This window comes from Hylobates moloch, unplaced genomic scaffold (genome assembly GCF_009828535.3).
Source record: "Hylobates moloch isolate HMO894 unplaced genomic scaffold, HMol_V3 SCAFFOLD_17, whole genome shotgun sequence".
Taxonomy (NCBI): domain Eukaryota; kingdom Metazoa; phylum Chordata; class Mammalia; order Primates; family Hylobatidae; genus Hylobates; species Hylobates moloch.
Window position 1 is genome coordinate 37,514,083 of NW_026652292.1, and position 23,507 is coordinate 37,537,589.

Here is a 23,507-nt window from a genome sequence, read left to right on the forward strand (position 1 = left end):
TTTTTTGGAGAAATATCTATTAAAAAGAAGGACAGCCACTCAAGAAGCTATTTTTTTTTTTTTTGTGGTTAGAAATATGTTGGGTAGCAGGTTATAGAGGAGAGGCAGAGATTCTAAGGGCAGCAGATTAGAACAAGATTACAGTAAGCAATTCTCAAAACTCTCAGTCCCTGGGGAGGCAAGGAGAGGACTGGTTGTCCTGAGCCAGCGGGCTTTGCTCATTTCTCAGAATCATTGGGACAACAGCTCTGGTTGGCAGAGGGCCACATGGTTCTTTCGCCAAAGTACACATAGCATGTGGTCCTCCCCATCTGTAACTCTAGAGTCTAGATCAACTGAACAAAAGGTGATTTTGTAATGTCACCCTTCATCAATCGGAACATTAGAAAATGTGATTATCAGTGGGAGTTTTTGGCTGACGTTTTCTTGTAGGCAAACCAAGAGAAGGAAACAATTTCTGCACATGGATAAGAACATGTTGTTGAAGCACTTTCATCGAAATCAGCACTAATTAGAAATTCTTAGGACAGAACCTCATATCAGTTTATAGTCATCCAACATATAGATGAGGAAACCGAGGCCCAGAGTTGTTAAATAACTCAGCTGTGGTGTAGTGAGGTAATGTAGAACTGGTTCTGGTTCTACATTAGAACCAGCTGAGTTATTTAGAACCCAGCTCCTCTTACTTTCAGACTAATGGTTTTTCCATTTTACTGGTGTCCTTGGGTTTGGTTCAACATTTTCTGGGTTTTATTCTAAATCAAATAAGGTTGTATTTGCAATTGTGGCTGTTTGTCTTTCGTGCCTTGAGGTTTCATATTATGCAACTCTGGCAGCATTTAGTGAAGAATCTAATTTTTTAAAGTCCAATATGAAGCAATAGAAATTGATAGCAAACTATCTGCCTTCTGGCCAAAAACTTAAGAGGGGTTTCTTTATTATGTAAAGGGGAGAGTATAGGAGATTATCTTTACTGATTTTTCTTATGCTTCAAATTAAGGCTCAGTTTTTCTGTTTTCATAGCCTTCTCTTATATTTCCTAACATCATCCAAAACACAGATTCAGTCTAATGAATTTAGAACCCCTGGTAAAACCCCCAGTGTGCTCATGATTGGGTATTCCTGTAGTAAGAACACTAGAAGAAAGAGCTATGTGATCGCCTGAGGTTTCTTCCAGGGTGTCTCATTTGTAAGGTGGATATAGTCTTGAATCAGCATGAAATCGTGGAAAAAGCCTGGGTTTTGAAGTCTGGATTTGAATCCTGGTTCCACCATTTGCTAGTTGGTAGACTTGGTCAGGTTATTTAAGCTTTATGGGACTCGTTTCTCAGTTTGTAAGCTGAGACTGGATGGTAATATAGGTCTGGCTTCTGCCATTAGGCTCTACTGACCTACCCACACGTCACACAGCCTATGGGAGAGAATACCTAGCTATATTCACTTCACCTCTTACTCTCTTACGTTTTCACACCCTTGTTGCTTAGCCCTCTCTTTTTTTCTGTATTTGCTTAACTTCTTTCCTTTTGGCTTTATCGCACATTATTTGACTCTGGGTTTGCTTCTTATGCTGGAAGACTGGTTTTCTTTCTCTAGTGTTTTGGCTTTCAACCCACCCAGAGGCATACTTTTATCACATCCTCTTTCTCCATTTGCTCCTGACATTTCTGAGTGGTTACTCACCCATTCAAGGCCTACCTCCAGGACCCCACCCTGGCACCTCCCAGCTTGATGGGCTTAGACCAGTCTGCTCTAATCCATTCCAAAACTTTCTTAGAGATGTATGAGAAATAAAACAAGCCATGTTTATGAAGGGCCCATAGCATTGCCTGGCACAAACTATATGTGAAAATGCTAACTTTTACTTCTCAGGAGTGAGGATCATGGCCACATACTTCCTGAACATGGTAGCTAAGTATCAGAGATAGGGCTGGTAGGAGTAGTAAGAAATTAATGAGGAAGATGGACAATGATGCATCTCAATGCTCCTTCTGACTCATTTGTTCTGATACCTGTTCTCCCCAAGATGATAAAAAGACGTTACATACCCATTGCCCATCAACTGTACACTAGGGATGGGATTATACTTCCGTGCGCATACTGCCTTTGTCCTCCCACAGTCCCTTTCATCTGAATTGTCTCCACAGTCATTTTCTCCATTGCATTCTAACTTTGTGGCAATGCAGCGACCTAGTCAAGAAAAGCAAACAACATCAATGCAACAAATTATCATTTTAGAAAGTATTTATTAATTTGAAACACAAATGCTTTAAATTTCAAGGTAAAGTTGAAGGCAAGTCTTCACTGTTTTTGACAGAGTTTTAGGAGCACGTAGGAGTGATAAACTGATAAATTTCCACTTGTAAGATTACAAGGGTCACCACAGAATTATTTAGTTGCCATGGGCTGATTGTCTTTAAAAAGAGAAGTAATCCTAGAATATCACTCCCATTATAGTGAGCCGCTATACAGATCATGTTCAGTAGGAGAAAATTAACAGGAGGTTCAGAATTTTGTTTTGATCTAGGATGGGAGACTCAAGGTCACTGTTTTTATTTAAAAACCTGTAACTTTATAGACACACACACAGATGCACAGTCACACACAATAACATGGTTGGATCTCTCAAATTTTATGTTGGGTGAAAAAAGCCAGGCACATGAGTCATGTCATGTGATTCCTTTATATGATGTCCAGGGAGAAGGAGGAGGAATTAACTAGAAAGGAGAAGGAGGGAGCTTTTTGGGTTCATGGGAATTTTCTATATCTTGACATAGGGTTGTTTACATGATTGTATAATTTGTGAAAGCAAAATTGCGCACTTAGAATCATATATTTTACCATATATAATTAGTACAGATTTTATTAAATATATCTACTATCTATTTTACTATATATAATTATTGTATATAATTGTTTTCCTGCATATAATTTGCTATATCTATTTTTTGGACAAGTCAAGTGTCTAGATACTACAGTAGCAAGTTGAGGGAGCAAATTTAGAAAATGGTACAAATTCCATGTACCCAAATAATTACCTTCCGTTTTTGACTTACTGAATTTCATAAGGATCCTTAGAATCAGTGTATAACTATATATTATAGAAATTGAAATACCTATGTGCAATGACAGATATCTCCTCTCCTGCCTTTTACCTTCTTGCCTGTAGTCAATGATGTTGGCGTCTGTACCAGTATGTACAGGTCTAACTGACAAAGACTAAAGGTTTTACTTGAGATTATCTGGTTGATTATTTTAAGATGTGATTAGCATCTCACTACAATTATGCATGACTGTTTTGACTAAAATTCTCGGGAAAATTGGGCATTCTGTTGAATTAATTTCTTTTAATTAATAGTGGGTTCCCAAGAAAGCACTTGGTTTCAACTTTTTTGGTTAATAATCTTCACTTAGAAGGTAGAGTGTAATTAAAATAATTGCATCTTCCATCTTGCATTATGTCAGGACTATTATTATAAAGAATTATAGCTACGAGCACCATAATCACACAGGACTGAAAATGCAGATTGAATTGAATGTCTGTTCATCCCATGACTTAACCTGAAAGATGCTCTATTTTTAAATAGCGCATTTCTAGTTTTTTTGTTTTGTGTTGTTTTCAGGACAGAACAGAATGGGCATTTTAGTTTGAAATAGAGAGGCTATTTATTAAAATATGAATCTATACATATTACATTTTTTAAAAAGTTTTGAACCTAGCACTTACAAATTTAAGCAAAGGTTTATTTTTGATATGGATACACTAAAATCACACTTTATTAGACAGAAGGAGGGATACGCATGTAGAGTATAGTTCTCATTAGCATAGCTTTGTGAGCAGAGTACCAGATTTGTGAGAATACAAGAAATTCTATCCATTTTGTACTTATAGAGATATCTTAGAGAGTCCATTAGCAAGGGCAGGGATGAAGGGAAGAGGATACCTGTTGAGGGATGTTTAGGAATAGGCCTGATGTGACATGGGTGAGAATGGTTCCAGGCCATAAAAACTCTGTGGAATAGAAAGCATAAGGGGAAAGATATTGTAAGCCATAAATATCTTCTATACCAAAGAAGGAATGAGAAATTAAAGGACAGTTTGATTACTGCAGGATTTGCAGAAGTCAGCAGGCTTAGCCAGCACAGGCATGCGTACATTTACACTTGGAACCATGCAATCATTTAGAAATTGCACATTTTTCCTATCCATTGGAAGCGATGTGTGTCACTGCAATACTGTATTATTTTTTAAAACCAGCTGCAAATTCTCTAGTCTTTTATGCTTAAAATTAGGACTCTGAAAGAAGAGTTGGTATATTGCATGGGAATTAACATAATGAGTAATTCTTAAAAATCCACGTATACATCAAAATAATCCATTTAGTCTTGGTGACTCTTGGGAGACTCTGAACATCAGTCATAATGGAGGAAAGGCAAGATGGTCAATCTTTTTAGGAGCGATAGTTCTTTGTTAATTGAAGGCCAAGTATCATCTTGAGTCAGAAAAACAATCATTCATAAACCTCTTACTCCCATTGACAGTGGCATTAGTAGACGCTTTTAGGAGAGCAAAATAGTATACCATCTTCAATGGAATATTTAACAACCAAAAGGCTATGGCATCACTCAGTCAGAATGGATGCCAACTATATCTGTGACAAGGATTTACCAATCAGTTCCTGGATCATGAAAAGATCTAGGGATTTTGGGCTCTGGGAAGCAGGGCATGGGTTACTCAGGGAGTATGGAGTAGCAGCCACTTACCAACCATTATAGATACATCTTCATAATACAGTTATTTGAAAATCAATGGTTATGGACATAACTGTTGATGAACTGGCGATCAGCTGTGCTTACACTGCTAACCTTTCTAAAATTGTTCATTATAAATTGGTGACCAATGGATGCATCTCAAGGCTTCTCAAACTTTGAGTATTTTTGGGCTGAATGCAGCTCCTTTGTAATTTTTCATAGATTTATCATCTACTGAATAAGAGTCTTTTTTGCTTATATGTAGTAAAAACCACCTTTCAAGGTTCAAATAGTTATACTTCGGTTCTAGATCTTGATTTTGATACTCTGGATATAATGATCAGGTCTGTATTATCCTCAGTCATTGTCATTTGGATTTTGCTCTGATTCCCTCTTTTGTCAATTTGTGACACAACCTTATTTATGTAGACACAAAGTATATCTTCCTACCCACATCCTGCTCTCATATTCCAGGTTTGGGGTGGAGGTGGGTAGGGGAAAACCCTCACCCCAGCATTCCTGTCTGACATTCAGAAAAAGCTGGCAAAGCTGAAGGCAGGAGGCAGGGAGTAAGAGGGGAAAACTTGGGTTCCAAGGTCTTGGGTCAATTTTCTATGGAATTGGAAATTTGCTATCTAGTTATAAATACTTTACTTTTCAGGATATCTCAGAGTTCACAGAAATGATGGAGACTTCATTCATCTGAAATTTAATTTTATTGTAACTTTAAGTTGACTGTTTAGATAGGAGGTCAATGAACTATGGCCTGTGGACTAAAACTGACCTGAACTATGGCCACCTGTTTTTGTAAAGAAAATTTTATTGAAACATAGCCATGCTCATTTGTGCATGTGCTTTTGACTTACTCTTTTGGAATTAATTTTAGAGCCGGTCAAGAAAGTTTTCTACATCATCTCTAGTCATCTTCCAACATGGTATCTTAATATTCTTGTCATAATAAATTATATTAAAAATCTTTTAAAATATGTCATTTCTTTTAAAATTATCCTGATTATAGATTTGTGCAGATCAGGTAAGTGGTCAAAATGGTATAACTGAAAAGCCATAATTTTACAGTGGAATATCTTGGGAACTGGCAGCATAACACTCCCATTCCACTCTGCTTAAAATGTGGTGGGATTTCTCTGTGATGGATTCTACTGTTAGTCAATTGGAGTAACTTTGATTTAGTCAAGTCAAGTTATTTTTAGTGGGGACTGAACATTTTACAAAAATACATTACCACTGTCACAGCGAAATTTATTCTTGCAGTCAGCCTCTTCAATTTTGCAGAGCTTAGATGGAATGCATGGTTGAAAGGCTACCAGAGGCTCAGTGCATGGCTGTCCCCCAAACTGACTGGGACGCAAGACAGATCTAACTTTAGACTGAAAGGAAAGAAGAGAAAGATATAACTCTGAGGCAGGGTCAAGGTCAAAATGTATCTAAGAAAACTGGGTTTCTCAATCACAGTAGTGATTTTTTCCTATGGTAATATTTCTTAAATTTTACTAATGATTCTTCCAATTCCATTTTTATGCTCCCTTAGGGAAATAATCACCTCTGTAGGCCTCTGTTTCCCAACCAGTAAAATGAGGAAGTGGGTTAAAAAGGTTTCTAAAGCTTCTTATAACTCTGAAACCATATGGTTTATACATTTTCAAAATAAAATGTGTAAATGTTTGCTGAGAGTCTCTTGAGTACAGTAAATTCCTCCAGGCCATAACAGTAGCCTTTCTATATCTTAAAGATAGTGTGAAGGGATAAATGTGAAATAATTTTGAGGTTCTTTTGCATAAGACAGTCCCTGTGAAAACCAATGCTAATGTAGTCTACACTTTAAAAAGATGACGGTGAGTCAAGGGAGAATAGAAATATGATAGGACTAAAAAGTACTGACTTTGAAGTCAGAAAAATTCAATTTATTAATTAATGGGTGTATTCTTGGGTAAATTACTTAACCCCAAATGAGCAATAACTTTCTCATCTGTAAAATGGGTAGAGAAACACAATATGATGTGAAGTTTGAATAAGATGACTTTCCCCTCAGAAAGTAGCTGTTCCACAAACGAGTTTCTTTTTCTTCCCTGCTGTGTAAATGCTCAGCACGGCCCTGACTGTGGTTCACATTGGCCGATGCCCTTACAGGAATGAGTTTGTGGTGGGTACATATTCCAACTAGGAACAATAAACAAATTGAGGGGCTGCCGTGAGGAGAGGGAATGTAGAGGAAGGGCAAGGAGTGAAGGAGTGAAGGTTTTGATTCATTTCCCTCATTTCTGTCTGGTTTACAACCTTGGCCTGAAACCCTGTGTTTTTTTTGTTTGTTTGTTTGTTTTTTAGTAAGAGTTGAGCATACCTAGTTTGAAAACCTAAAATCCAAAATGCTCCAAAATCTAAAAATTTCAGGAAGGGGAACATCACACTCAGGGGACTGTTGTGGGGTGGGGGGAGGGAGAGGACAGCATTAGGAGATATACCTAATGCTAAATGACGAGTTAATGGGTGCAGCAAAACAACATGGCACATGGATACATATGTAAAAAACCTGCACATTGTGCACATGTACCCTAAAACCTAAAGTATAATCATAAAAAAAAAGAGAAAAAAAAAATTTTGAGTGCCAACATGATGCCACAGTGGAGTACTGTATATGTAAATACTTATCATAAATTTGTTTCATGAACAAAATTTTAAAAATATTGTATAAATTATCTTCAGGCTATATGTATAAGGTATATATGAAACATAAATGAATTTCATGTTTAGACTGTGTCCCATCCCCAAGCTACTACATTATGTATATGCAAATATTTCAGAATCCACAGAACATCCAAAATCCAAAACACTTCTGATTCCAACATTTTGGATAAGGATTACTCAATCTGTATACACTTTTGCTTTCAGAATTCTCAGAAGGCCCAGGCAGTGGAATTCAGAACTGGGTAAGTACAATACCAATAATGGGAGCAAAATTTGCTTTTTGTGTTCTTAAGACAGTAAAATACATAAAATAAACCCCCTTTCCCACCCCCACAAAAGTGATAAATGGAATTTTCCCTCAATGGAAGCTGGAACAGTTGATTTTCAGAAATCGAAGTAATTCAGCTTTACTATGCTGTTAAGCCTGTCAGGGAATCAGAGCCCTCTATTGTGATTCGTATTTCCTGGAAATGCCCATGGTTGCCTACCTGTTTTTCAACACAAGGGTCACAGTCTGACCATGGTCCAAAATCTCCCAGGAGGCAGTTGATGGGGCATCTTTGCCAGTTACATTCTCTAGTCTCCTGCTTGCTGCAAATCTGTTCACAAAAGTTTTCCTGGTAGTACTTATCTACTACTATTTGTCTGTAACCATGAAGAAGAAGTTGCTTAGAATGAGTGTATTCACCATACATCCTGCTCCATAATCAAAGTATCATTGAGCATTAACTACAATAAATAGAAAAGAAAGAACATTTTCACGGAAAAATTAGGCAGGTTGGCATATATGCAGTTCTCACCACTTAATAGAACTCAGGACATACTTTGTGAGGCTCAGCATAAAATGGAAATGGGAAACCTCTTGCTCAAAACTAAGAACTTCAAGACAGCAGTGGCAGATCATTAAGCCAAGCATGAAGCCCTTCTAAGTATGGGGCCTGTGTGACTGCACATGTTACACCATGAAGCCAGCCATGCTGGAGCTCCTCGAATGGACTGGAAGGCAAGGAAAGATGAAAGGAGAGAAAGATCCTGCAAATTACTTGGAGGAGGACAACACAGGGTGCTGTGGGGCTAAAGATTCGAAGAGAAAGTGACATGAGAGAAACATCCCGAATAATTTACATGAATTCTTCAGGTAACAGAGGGAAGGGAATTTGGAGGAAGCGACATGTGCAAAGATTTGAGGCAGAAGAGAGCATGTCCAGGTAGCTCTTCAGGGAGGAGCTTGTGTGACTGGCCAGGAATATTTGCTGTTCTTTGTAGGCAGCAGGGAGCTACTGAAGGACTCTTGAATAGAGGAATATTGTAAAAAAATCTGTTCTCACATGTGTAGTAGATGGTTTATTAGGGAAGTCAATTGGTAATTTTAATGAGATTCACACTACATATGTAAACATAGTTTTCTAAAATAAGGATCGTAAAAAATTCTGTAATGGTTAAAACACATTAAATATATGCTTTTCTCCCCTAACATGTGAGCATCTCCATGGTACAGAAACATTTAACAGAGTTAAAGAAACTGTGGGGGACGAGAAGTCTGAATTGGTGAAAAGACTGAATTATTAAATGTATCAAGAAAGAACAGTTTTTGTGTTGCCATTTTGTATATGCCAACAATCAAGCTAATAGCTAGCAGTTCTGCTCAATTGAGGTCCTGTTAGACTCGATTTAATGAGTAGAAAATTCTCTATAATTAACTAACTGTAGGCAAGCAGAGTTGTATGCTGATTGAAAAAAAGCTTGGGTAGTGATTCTAAGCAAGTTAAATAGCCAACTGAAAGTGTTGCACAGATTCTTAATTAAATTTCTTTGAAACCTCTCGTTCTTGTAGAGAGAACAAAAGTAGACTTCCTTTCAACCTCATAAGAGAAAGACTTCAAATTTCATCCAAATTTGTAAGTTCTTACTTTGATATATATATATTTTTTCCCATTGCTTAGTGTGGCACTCCTGATGTTGCTGACTTCATCCTTGAATCCTTCCAGGGCACAAAGAAAAGCCACAAAGCTCACACCCACCTGTGTCTGCTTTGGGTTCCAGAATTGCAAGTTTTTGAGCAGCTGGACCACTGAGTCCATGGGTAGTGATCACAGAAGCAGGCTTGGCCCTTGTTGATCAGAGCACTCAGCAGGATGAAGTATAAAACAGAGCGTCTGGCCATGCCTTGAGAGCCTCCGGGCCCTAAAATGAAAGAATATATACCACATATCAAATGCTTTTTTGAGGGTAAACCTTCACAAGTCATCCTGAGTCGTAGATTCAAATGTGATTTTAGAAAATATATGCATTTTTCTGCCTTCCTTAAGGCAAGTCAACACCTACAAATTCACATGCTCATGAGTACAAATCCTATTTTTAAAGATTTTAAGGGTGGAGATTACCATAGGCACAACCTCCAGTACTAGTAAGTTTCTTCAAACGGTTAGTGATAGGCTACAAGACAAAGTATGTAGCATGTATTTGTAATCCATTTCGTTCCAGAAAGTATTTTAGACTTATACAATCTTATCCTTCTCAAAACACCTGCTCCTTTTGTGTGAGCAATAGCCTCAAGTACATTTCAGCTGTTCCTACTTTTCTGGGACTGGGAAAGAAGTTTGGATCATTCTTCTGGAAGCTCTTTTTCATTTCCTGACATGCTGGAAACCTGCTAAAGAGAACGTTCACTGACTCCATATAAATTCAGAGAAATAAGAGCTGGTAAGGATCTTTGAAACCTCCAGGTCAAACTCCTTTATTTTATGGAGATAAAATGAGGCTCAAGGCAGTGCAATAGTGTTGAGGCTGCAGGTCAAGTAGGAGCTCACGAACCCTGGTTCTTGAATGAGGTGTAGCCCTTCACTGAGTTTCTAACAATCCTAAGTACTGTGTTACTGGAGCATCAAGATGCCTGGAGCTCCACCACTCAGGCCACAACAGATTGAGCAGAAAAATCTTTGACCAGTGGTTCCCACTTATGGTCTTGAAGATCCATGAGTTATTTGCAAAACCATACCCACCCCCTGTTATTGCCAGTTTGATCGTTATATCCCTAATGAAACATGCAACATTATTAATATATGTATATATCAATAATTCTACTGTAATTAATATAGTAGTAACTTTTACTTTAAAAAGTTAAATGCCATTCACCTAATTTTTCTGTCTCAGTTTCACTATCTATAAAATAAGAGTAATACCTATCTCATAAAGCTTTTGTTAGGATTCAGTAAAAAGGTTTATGTAAACTGCTTAGAACAATTATTGGCATAGAATCATCACTTAATAAATACTAGCTTTTCAAATTAGTATTAACTTTTAAGAATGCTACAAATTTAACAGTAGCTGTCGGTCACACATTTTTAATAGATATTTCCAAATTGCCCTGCTAAAATATGGCTCTCTCATGTCTCAGAGGATGAGTTTCTGATTATATTTCAATGTGGTTAGTTTACGTTTCTTAGTTTTGATAAAAAGATACCTCGGTAAAAATAAATGGGGTTCATCATTTGATAAATCTTGGTTTAAGCCAAGAGCTTGAGATCAGATATAAAAATTGTCTCTTCAGTATATTCAGAAACTAGGGTATTTCTTGTTAATAAATCAGTAAGCTTTTTTTTTTTTTTTTTTTGAGATGGAGCCTCACTCTGTCACCCAGGCTGGAGTGCAGTGGTGTGATCTCAGCTCACTGCAAGCTCTGCCCCCCAGGTTCACGCCATTCTCCTGCCTCAGCCTCCCGAGGAGGTGGGACTACAGGTGCTCACCACCACACCCAGCTAATGTTTTGTATTTTTAGTAGAGACGGGGTTTCACTGTGATAGCCAGGATTGTCTCGATCTCCTGACCTCGTGATCAGCCAACCTTGGCCTCCCAAAGTGCTGGGATTATCAGTAAGCTTTTTAAACTCTTCTACAAGCTCAAAGAAAAATGCCAGAATAGAAGTAACCAAATCCATTGACGTATGGCTGAATATGTCTTTCAATTTAAAATGGAATGAACACACATTTGGGTATTCATTGTATGCTGCTAGACATTGAATGAGACACAAAGAAATAGAAGCCTTTATCACTGTCTGGGAGGGTAGAAAGAAACTTAAAATACTACCTATGCTTTTTACCCAAGCTTTTTACTCCAACTCATAGATATGCTACTACAGCCCTAGACTATTTCAGTCATAAAAATGAGGGGCTTTTGGGCATTATTCAAGATGGCCAAATAAGAACATTTCCAGTCTACAGCTCCCAGTGTGAGTGACACAGAAGATGGGTGGTTTCTGCATTTCCAACTGAGGTACTGGGTTCATCTCACTGGGGCTTGTCGGACAGTGGGTGCAGTCCACGGAGTGTGAGCTGAAGAAGGGCGGGGCATCGCCTCACCTGGAATGTGCAAGGGAGTGGGGAATTCCCTTTTCTAGCCAAGGGAAGCCATGACAGACAGCACCTGGAAAATCAGGACACTCCCACCCTAATATGGCACTTTTCCAACGGTCTTAGCAAATTGCACACCAGGAGCTTATATTCTGCACCTGGCTTGGAGGGTCCCACACCCACGGAGCCGCTCTCACTGCTAGCACAGCAGTCTGAGATCAAACTGCATGGCACAGCGAGGCTGGGGGAGGGGCGCCCACCTTTGCTGAGGCTTGAGTAGGTAAACAAAGGGGCTGGGAATCTCGAACTGGGTGGAGCCCACCACAGCTCAAGGAGGCCTGCCTGCCTTTGTAGACTCCACCTCTTGGGGCAGGGCATAGCTGACCAAAAGGCAGCAGAAACTTCTGCAGACCTAAACGTCCCTGTCTGACAGCCTTGAAAAGAGTAGTGGTTCTCCCAGCATGGAGTTTGAGACCTGAGAACGGACAGACTGCCTCCTCAAGTGGGTCCCTGACCCCTGAGTAGCCTAACTGGGAGACACCTCCCAGTAGGGGCCAATTGACACCTCATACAGCTGGGTGCCCCTCTGAGACGAAGCTTCCAGAGGAAGGATCAGGCAGCAACATTTGCTGTTCTGCAGCATGTGCTGTTCTACAGCCTCCGCTGGTAATACCCAGGCAAACAGGTCAGGAGTGGACCTCCAGCAAACTCCAACAGACCTGCATCTGAGGGTCCTGACTGTTAGAAAGAAAACTAACAAACATAAAGGACATCCACACCAAAACCCCATCTGTATGTCACCAACATCAAAGACCAAAGGTAGATAAAACCACAAAGATGGGGAGAAACCAGAGCAGAAAAGCTGGAAATTCTAAAAATCAGAACACCTCTTCTCCTCCAAAGGAATGCAGCTCCTCGCACGCAACAGAACAAAGCTGGACAGAGAATGACTTTGACCAGCTGAGAGAAGAAGGCTTCAGATGATCGGTAATAACAGACTTCTCTGAGCTAAAGGAGGATGTTCGAATCCATTGCAAAGAGGCTAGAAACCTTGAAAAAAGATTAGATGAATGGCTAACTAGAATAAACAGCATAGAGAAGACCTTAAATGACCTGATGGAGCTGAAAACCATGGCACGAGAACTACATGACGCATGCACAAGCTTCAGTAGCCGATTCAATCACATGGAAGAAAGGGTTTCAGTGATTGAAGATCAAATGAATGAAATGAAGTGGGAAGAGAAGTTTAGAGAAAAAAGAGTAAAAAGAAATGAACAAAGCCTCCAAGAAATATGGGACTATATGAAAAGACCAAATCTACGTCTGATTGGTGTACCTGAAAGTGACGGGGAGAATGGAACCAAGTTGGAAAACACTCTGCAGGATATTATCCAGGAGAACTTCCCCAACCTAGAAAGGCAGGCCAACATTCAACTTCAGGAAATACAGAGAATGCCACAAAGATGCTCCTCGAGATGAGCAACTCCAAGACACATAATTGTCAGATACACCAAAGTTGAAATGAAGGAAAAAATGTTAAGGGCAGCCAGAGAGAAAGGTCAGGCTACCTGCAAAGGGAAGCCCATCAGACTAGCAGCAGATCTCTCAGCAGAAACTCTACAAGCCAGAAGAGAGTAAGGGCCAATATTCAACATTCTTAAAGAAAAGAATTTTCAACCCAGAATTTCATATCCAGCCAAACTAAGCTTCATAAGTGAAGGAAAAATAAAATACTTTACAGAAAAGGAAATGCTGAGAGATTTTTGTCACCACCAGGCCTGCCTTACAAGAGCTCCTGAAGGAAGCATTAAACATAGAAAGGAACAACTGGTACCAGCCACCGCAAAAACATGCCAAATTGTAAAGACCATCGATGCTAGGAAGAAACTGCATTAACTAATGGGAAAAATAACCAGCTAACATCATAATGACAGGATCAAATTCACACATAACAATATTAACCCTAAATGTAAATGGGCTAAATGCTCCAATTAAAAGACATAGACTGGCAAATTGGATAAAGAGTCAAGATCCATCAGCGTGCTGTATTCAGGAGACCCATCTCACATGCAGAGACACACATAGGCTCAAAATAAAGGGATGGAGGAAGATCTATCAAGCAAACAGAAAACAAAAAAAAGGCAGGGGTTGCAGTCCTAGTCTCTGATAAAATAGACTTTAAACCAACAAAGATCAAAAGAGACAAAGAAGGCCATTACATAATGGTAAAGGGATCAATTCAACAAGAAGAACTAACTCTCCTAAATATATATGCACTCAATATAGGAGCACTGAGATTCATAAAGCAAGTCCTTAGAGATTTACAAGGAGACTTAGACTCCCACACAATAATAATGGGAGATTTTAACACCCCACTGTCAACATGAGACAGATCAACAGGACAGAAAGTTAACAAGGATATCCAGGAATTGAACTCAGCTCTGCACCAAGCAGACCTAATAGACATCTACAGAACTCTCCACTACGAATCAACAGAATATACATTCTTCTCAGCACCACATTGCACTTATTCCAAAATTGACCACATAGTTGGAAGTAAAGCACTCCTCAGCAAATGTAGAAGAACAGAAATTATAACAAACTGTCTCTCAGATCACAGTGCAATCAAACTAGAACTCAGGATTAAGAAACTCACTCAAAACTGCTCAACTACATGGAAACTGAAGAACCTGCTCCTGAATGACTACTGGGTACATAACGAAATGAAGGCAAAAATAAAGATGTTCTTTGAAACCAGTGAGAGCAAAGACACAACATACAAGAACCTCTGGGACACATTCAAAGCAGTGTGTAGAGGGAAATTTATAGCACCAAATGCCCACAAGAGAAAGCAGGAAAGATCTAAAATTGACACTTTAACATCACAATTAAAAGAACTAGAAAAGCAAGAGCAAACACATTCAAAAGCTAGCAGAAGGCAAGAAATAACTCAGATCAGAGCAGAACTGAAGGATATATAGAGAAAAAAGCCCTTCAAAAAATCAATGAATCCAGGAGCTGGTTTTTTGAAAAGATCAACAAAACTGATAGATCACTAGCAAGACTAATAAAGAAGAAAAGAGAGAATACTCAAATAGATGCAATAAAAAATTATGAAGGGGATATCACTACCAATCCCACAGAAATACAAACTACCATCAGGGAATACTATAAACACCTCTACACAAATAAACTAGAAAATCTAGAAGAAATGGATAAATTCCTGGACACATACACCCTCCCAAGAGTAAACCAGGAAGAAGTTGAATCCCTGAATAAACCAATAACAGGCTCTGAAATTGCGGCAATAATTAATAGCTTACCAACCAAAAAAAGTCCAGGACCAGACGGGTTCACAGCCAAATTCTACCAGAGGTATAAGGAGGAGCTGGTACCATTCCTTCTGAAACTATTCCAATGAATAGAAAAAGAGGGAATCCTCCCTAACTCATTTTATGAGCCCAGCATCATCTTGATACCAAAGCCTGGCAGAGACACAACAAAAAAAGAGAATTTTAGATCAATATCCCTGATGAACATCGATGCAAAAATCCTCAATAAAATACTGGCAAACCAAATCCAGCAGCACATCAAAAAGCTTATCCACCACAATCAGGTTGGCTTCACCCCTGGGATGCAAGTCTGGTTCAACTTATGCAAACCAATAAATGTAATCCATCATAGAAACAGAACCAAAGACAAAAACCACATGAATATCTCAATAGATGCAGAAAAGGCCTTCGACAAAATTCAACAGCCCTTCATGCTAAAAACTCTCAATAAACTAGGTATTGATGGGATGTGTCTCAAAATAATAAGAGCTATTTATGACAAATCCACAGCCAGTATCATACTGAATGGGCAAAAACTGGAAGCATTCCCCTTGAAAACTGGCACAAGACAAGGATTCCCTCTATCACCACCCCTGTTCAACATAGTGTTGGAAGTTCTGGCCAGGGCAATCAGGCAGGAGAAGGAAATGAAGTTCATTCGATTAGGAAAAGTGGAAATGAAAGTGTCTCTGTTTGCAGATGACATGATTGTATATTTAGAAAATCTCATCATCTCAGCCCAAAATATCCTTAAGCTGATTAGCAACTTCAGCAAAGTCTCAGGATACAAAATCAATGTGCAAAAATCACAAGCATTCCTATACACCAATAATAGACAAACAGAGAGCCAAATCATGGTGAACTCCCATTCACAATTGCTTCAAAGCGAATAAAATACCTAGGAATCCAACTTACAAGGGATGTGAAGGATCTCTTCAAGGAGAACTACAAACCACTACTCAATGAAATAAAAGAGGACACAAACAAATGGAAGAACATTCCATGCTCATGGATAGGAAGAATCAATATCGTGAAAATGGCCATACTGCACAAAGTAATTTATAGATTCAATGCCATCCCCATCAAGCTATCAATGACTTTCTTCACAGAATTGGAAAAAACTACTTTAAAGCTCATATGGTACCAAAAAGAACCCACATTGCCAAGACAATCCAAAGCCAAAAGAACACAGCTGGAGGCATCAAGCTACCTGACTTCAAACTATACTACAAGGCTACAGTAACCAAAACAGTATGGTACTGGTACCAAAACAGAGATAGACCAATGGAACAGAACAGAGCCCTCAGAAATAATACCACACATCTACAGCCATCTGATCTTTGACAAATCTGACAAAAACAAGCAATGGGGAAAGGATTCTTTATTTAATAAATGATGTTGGGAAAACTGGCTAGCCATATGTAGAAAGCTGAAACTGGATCCCTTCCTTGAACCTTATACAAAAATTACTTCAAGATGGATTAAAGACTTAAATGCTAAACCTAAAACCATAAAAACCCTAGAAGAAAACCTAGGCAATACCATTCAGGCCATAGGCATGGGCAAGGACTTCATGACTAAAACACCAAAAACAATGGCAACAAAAGCCAAAATTGACAAATGGGATCTAATTAAACTAAAGAGTTTCTGCACAGCAAAAGAAACTACCATCAGAGTGAACAGGCAAACTACAGAATGGGAGAAAATCTTTACAATCCACCCATCTGACAAAGGGCTAATATCCAGAATCTACAACGAACTCAAATTTACAAGAATAAATCAAACAACCCCATCAAAAAGTGGGCAAAGGATATGAACAGACACTTGACATTTGAGAAATGTCTTCTCAGAAGAAGATATTTATGCAGCCAACAGAGACATGAAAAAACGCTCATCATCACTGGCCATCAGAGAAATGCCAATCAAAACCACAATGAGACACCATCTCACACCAGTTACAATAGCTATCATTAAAAAGTCAGGAAACAACAGGTGCTGGAGAGGATGTGGAGAAATAGGAACACTTTTACACTGTTGGTGGGACTGTAAACTAGTTCAACCATTGTGGAAGACAATGTGGTGATTCCTTCAGGATCTAGAACTAGAAATACCATTTGACCCAGCCATCCCATTACTGGGTATATACCCAAAGGATTATAAATTATGCTGCTATAAAGACACATACACACATATGTTTATTGCAGCACTATTCACAATAGCAAAGACTTGGAACCAACACAAATGTCCATCAATGATAGACTGGATTAAGACAATGTGGCACATATACACCATGGAATACTATGTAGCCATGAAAAATCATGAGTTCATGTCCTTTGTAGGGACATGGATGAAACTGGAAACCATCATTCTGAGCAAACTATTGCAAGGACCGAAAACCAAACATGGCATGTTCTCACTCATAGGTGGGAATTGAACAATGAGAACACTTGGACACAGGGTGGGGAACATCACACAGTGGGGCCTGTAGTGGGGTGGGGGGAGGGGGGAGGGAAAGCATTAGGAGATATACCTAATGTAAATGATGAGTTAATGGGTGCAGCACACCAACATGGCACATGTATACATATGTAACAAACCTGGACGTTGTGCACATGTACCCTAGAACTTAAAAGTATAATAAAAAAAAAGAGGGGCTTTTTTTTACCATTCCACTTGCAAGCTGATTCTAGTTCGTCTGTAAGTAACTCGCTTTTCCTGGTTTTCCTCAGCAACACAGAATCACAGGGTATTGGGACAAGAGTAGCCAGATAGATAGAATTTAAGTTGTGATCAGACATATAATATAATGTGAGTCCCAAACATTTGGGAGCTGAGGCTCCCAAATAATGTGAAGCTTTCCTTTCAACCACTAGATAGACTAGAGAAGCCACTCCCCTATACCCTTCATCCTTGCGCCCCACTGCCAAAATTGGAATCTTCTCATACAGGGATCTTTTCAGCAAGAAAAACTAAATAGATACTTTGTTATTTATTTTTTTTTCTTATTAGATGTTGGACAAGACAGATATCTTCCAGAATATTTCTCTCAATTGTAGAGAAAACAAATTCCTGAAGCTTCTGTGAAATTTTCATGTAAATAATTTGGAGAAGTTAAATTGCAGAAGATTACTAGTTCTCAGTTCTCAGCAGACACTATCTTTTAACTTCCAAAAGCTTGAAAGGTATGGGTGAGTTTTATTCCCATTAACATCAAAAACTGCAGAAACAGAACCCTTATAAAATATTCTGACCACTCTTTAAGCTATAACTGTTCTGAGGCAATATGGAGCCTGATATGAATTAAGATAGTAACATTAAAACTTATTTGATGAGGTACTGATGAAAGAGCTAACTGGTAGCTTTTCTTTTTTAATATTCTATTGTTAGGAATACAAATTGTTTTATGTTAAAACAATTTTATTTTTATTTATTTTTTTGAGATAGAGTTTCGTTATGTCACCCAGGCTGGACTGCAGTGGCAGGATCTCAGCTCACAATAACCTCAGCCTCCTGGGTTCAAGCAATTCTCTGCCTCAGCCTCCCGAGTAGCTGGGATTACAGGAGCCTGCCACCACACCCAGCTAATTTTTGTATTTTTAGTGGACTCGGGGTTTCACCATTTTGGCCAGGCTGGTCTTGAACTCCTGACCTCGTGATTCACCTGCCTCGGCCTCCTGAAGTGCTGGGATTACAAGCATGAACCACCAACCCAGCAACAATTTTTATTCAAATAAAAATAATTACTTCTCTGAATTTTTTTGTTATGATGGCCTGGCATATTGTATTATAAGGTTTCTTATTTATTAATTTCCACATCTCTAGGCATTCTGGAGATATCTAAAATTACATGCAGGCATTTTACCCATTACTGTACAATTTTCATACAAACATAGAATAAAAGAATGTTCGGTGAATAGAGGAAGATACAAAAAAAATCTTCCACTTCAGTGCCATAGTAGAAGAGCAGAAATTCTTCAGTTTTCTCATAGTTGCCATCCCCTCTTGAGTTTTCTGAAAATCAGTGATCCCATTGAACCATTGATGATAGCTTTATGAGCATTTAGAGAATTTCAATTAAAATGAAGCCCATCTTATTCTAACCTGTCACTTTCTAAGGTATTTTACTCACATGAACCATTTGTCTGCAAGGCAGTTCAGCATTTCTTACCCAAAAGATTTCTGAGGATGCTCTAGTTTATCCCCAGCTATAGGTTCTTCCTTTACATCTCCATGTAAACTTACTGAATTTCTTATTTCTTATTATTTTTTTCTGTGCATGCCCAGAGGCTGAAGAAATGAGCCTTTCTATCTTTCTAACTTTATATCGCCAAGGTAAGCTGGGTAGTCCAGGTGCATGACTGACCTTGGCTAAAGAGTATGTTTGCTTTACTTTTAACTAATTTAACTCATAGAGAAACTTGATCTCAAATGTCCTCTGGAATGACATTTGTTTAAAAAAAAAATGACCTCTGGTTCTTTTCAGATTTAAACAAAGCAATTATGAAAAAGAAAATCAAAGAAATGGTTATAGTCTGAGTTACGTATTTTTATGTATGAAATGGTAATTTTGTTGGAAACATGATTAACAATTTTGAAATATTAAGATTGAAAATGAAATCATCATATTACTCACCTTTAAGCAGAGTTTATGGTGTCCTCGGACCTAACCTGCAAATTATTGAGGAAAAAATAGGTATGCACAATGAAGAGCGTATATATGTTAATCCAAACAAAGCTTCTTTTCTTATTGCTAGCTAACACGGGGCAATGCTGTCATATCCCAGAGCCTAGCAACACCTAGAGTGTTGTCAAAGTAAATGTTCTCTGGAACTTGAACTTTGCAAATGATTACACCAATCAGTAGTAACCCTGAAACTCTGGGTATTGGATGTTACACAGAGTCCGGAATTTTCAGTGAGTTTTCAATTCAAGGGCTATTGTAGTAGCTATTGCTACTGCATAGAAATCTCTCTTTCCATTTTAAAGAATGCTTTAGATTAATTGCTTAAAATTGCTGCCCCCCATAGCAATGTATAGATTCTTAGCTTTTGATTATAGAATATGTATTGGTAACTATTTAAGAAATGTTATTTGTAGACAATGTGATTGTGTATGTAGAAAATTCAAAAGAATCTACAAACATTAGAATTAATAAATGAATTTAGTATGATTAATTGACACAAGTTTATTATAGGAAAAAGTGTTTCTATATACCAGCAAAACCAAACAGAAAATTTAATTTGGAAAGAATTAAAATAGCAATGATGAAATGGGCTCTTTATATGTAATGATGATTATGCTTCTCTGAAATGGTTGCAATTTAACTTGAGATTGACTAAAATGGATTTCATCCTAAGGTGAAGCAGAACAAAACAGTGCAATAGAAAAGAAAAAAACTATAGGGGCTGAGAATGGGGATACATATTCTAGTCTTATTTCTGCACTAAGCAGCTACCAGCTATGTGAGCTTCAATAAATCACTATACCTCATTGGAACACTGGTCCCTCATTTGTAAAACAAGTGTTTTTCAAACTTTTTTCAAAGCAGTAGAAAACAACTAAAACAAATATTCTTTAGACAGGTTAAATTTCTATCACATGGTGGGAAATGATGATCTCAGCAAGTCTAAAGATTACTTGAAGCACAGCTGGGAACCCACCACTCAAAGGTCACATAGTTTAACATACATGGTAGTAACTTTCCCAAGGCCAGAGTAAGTCAGAACCAGAATACAGATGATCTGATTTCCAGTCTTTTTTCTCTCTCTTATACTATATTGAGATTTTAAAGATTGAAATTTGAGCCTAAAGAGGAAAGTAGAGTGGTGTGCTGCAGACCAGTGTTGAAGCTAGTTTGGGGCTGGGATAACAGCTTCGCCCTTGATTACCTGAGAAGATAAATAGGAAAAGAAATATTTGGTGACTGGACAAGAATATATGTCATTTAATTTGCGTACTTCTTTCTTTAATTGGTCTTTGAGGCCCTAAAATAAAATTCATTTGTCCTGAGTTCAAGGTGTTTGGAGCTAAAGGCAAATACTGGAAGTCATAATAGAGAGAGATGCAAAGTTAGGTGCCAGTAGGATGAGCTTAAAGAGGACTTTATTTGTAATGTGGGCTATGAGGAGGACAGAGAAGTAAGATTGTACGCTGTGGCACTGGAAAAACACAGGTGGAGAGAATTAAGGATGGTAAGGGGAAATCCTTGAGATGGAATGCAAATGTCTGTGATCCGAACACTAGAATTGACCCAGCACCAAATAAGAATCTAGAATCTTTTCAACAATGTACTTGGGTTCTCCATCTTGGGTTCTTTTGGAAGGTTAAATGACATATTCCACTCATGAGTCCTTTTTCTAGATCAGGGATTGGTAAACTAGCCTGATGCCTGTTTTTGTAAATAACATTTTATAGGAATAAAGTCACACAATTGGCCATTGTTTATGGTTGCTTTTGTGCTACAATGGTAGAGTTAAGGAGCTGGCAACAGAGACTCTCTAGCCTGAAATCCCAAAATATTTACCGTCCGGCCCTTATAGGAAATGTTGCAACCCAGAGGGAGATATTTCTGGTCTGATACATACAACACAGTGTCCAGTGGCTTTGGGAAGTGGAAGTAGCCTACTTGGGACTGATGAGTAGGTGATTGTTTCAGAGCTAGGAATTGAATACTTGTGTGAAGTTGTGCTCAGGTCTGACTCTGTGCATGCAAAGAATATAGGTGTTCTCTAAACAATATAGATGTGTGCTGCTGAAAAACAAAGTCTGCTATGAAGTCTACTGGCACTGGCTGAGTTGCTTCAGCAACTGCAGGCCTTCTAAAGTTTTGGTTGGTGACACAGAAGACCTTCTCACACAAAATCTCCTATTTTCATAAGGTAGATAGTTGCTATTGACTGATCAGTAGAAAGCATATAATTGTAAAAAACCCAGAAGGGTGCAGGAGAAAATGAGGGCCAGGACATGGAGAGTTACGATGCAGCAATTATCATTTTACCAGAAGGAGAATATATATTCTGTTAAAAACCATTATTCCTCTTTTAATGATAATAGATTCATAGCCAAATGGTATTTTCTGCCAAGAAAATAACCACAAATATAAAATAATGAACAATGGAAGCTGCTATCTGAAGGCTTTTTCACATGCTAAGTATTCACATGCCAACTTATCATTATAGCAAAACTACTATAATTTCTCATTAGAGCCAAGGCTAATGACCCCATCTATTTCAAAAACTCTTCAGAGTGTGCTTTATCAGTCAATATGTGAGTGGATAAAGTGAAATGGCAAATTGAACTATTTCAACTGGGGAATCATAGATCAAAAGTCTCAAATATGGAGGAAACAGAAGGTATTTTGGACCTCAGGCTTCCACACTCTTTGTGTCTTCTCTTTCGTACTAAAATTATTAGAAAGATAGTCTAAATTGACTGCATTTGATGTTTTGCCATCTACTCCTCATTCACTTCACTCTGAAATCTATGTGATAATTACAACCAGCCTACACCAACTATTCTCTCAATGACCACCATTAACCTCCTAATTACCAAACTGAATGACCTCTTCTAAATCCACTATTGGCTTCCTGGACAAAATATAATACATGTGTTTCTCTGAACACTTAGGAAATTTCTCTTCTGTCTTCCTCTATGATTCTCTTCCTACACCTAATTAGGATTTTATCCTCACCCCTTTTCTTTCATTTGAGATTTCATCTACTTCCATGGGGTTATTGATCACCTTTGTATTGATTGCTTCCTAGTCCACCTGTCTTAGTATTCTAATGTTCACACAGATAATAGAAACATCATATCACAGAGATCACATCCTCACTCCCTGACTCCTCCTATCCTTTTAGATGCTAAATATATGAAGCAATTTTATCTTTTATTTAGCTTTTATCTTTGAAGTATCTCTTCTATGCATTCCTTATTTTTCCACCTTGCCATCATGTCTATGGCTACAGTTCTACTTCTAGCCCTTATGAAACCATACCTTGAAGATTGCAACAGTGGCTTAGCTGGTCTCTGAGCTTTAGAACTCCTCCTGTAATTTCTTCTAATCTACTCTGCAAGGATATTCTAGAGTTCACCTGTCAGTAGCACAACGCTATTCAAAATCTCAGTGTTATTCTTTTAAGGAAACCACCAAATTAGCTACAGAGTCCCAGTCCCTAATATTGGAAACTTTAAGCAACTTTATTCTATATTACCCTTTAGACTCATTTTCTCTCCTTCATTTTGCATAGTCCACCATCTAGCCAAATTGGATAACTTGCTGATCCTCAAAATGGCCTATGGTTTCTCTAGCTCTTATATTTTTCCCTTGAAACTTTTTCTTCCCCAATCCCAAATGTAGTGTATTGTGTACCTC

At 38.2% G+C, this 23,507-nt stretch overlaps 1 protein-coding gene across 1 annotated transcript in view; it reads right to left on the reverse strand.

Moving 5' to 3' along the window:
- The window catches only part of C6 (complement C6), a 118,311-nt gene that overhangs the window by 55,347 nt on the left and 39,457 nt on the right, over nt 1-23,507 (reverse strand). Inside the window, exons 2-5 of the mRNA XM_032135299.2 lie at nt 9,474-9,636; nt 7,941-8,097; nt 5,993-6,137; nt 2,046-2,187 (exon numbers count right to left, since the gene is read on the reverse strand). Of these exons, the coding sequence (XP_031991190.1) occupies nt 2,046-2,187; nt 5,993-6,137; nt 7,941-8,097; nt 9,474-9,636 (607 nt within the window). The remainder of the gene's footprint in view (nt 1-2,045; nt 2,188-5,992; nt 6,138-7,940; nt 8,098-9,473; nt 9,637-23,507) is intronic.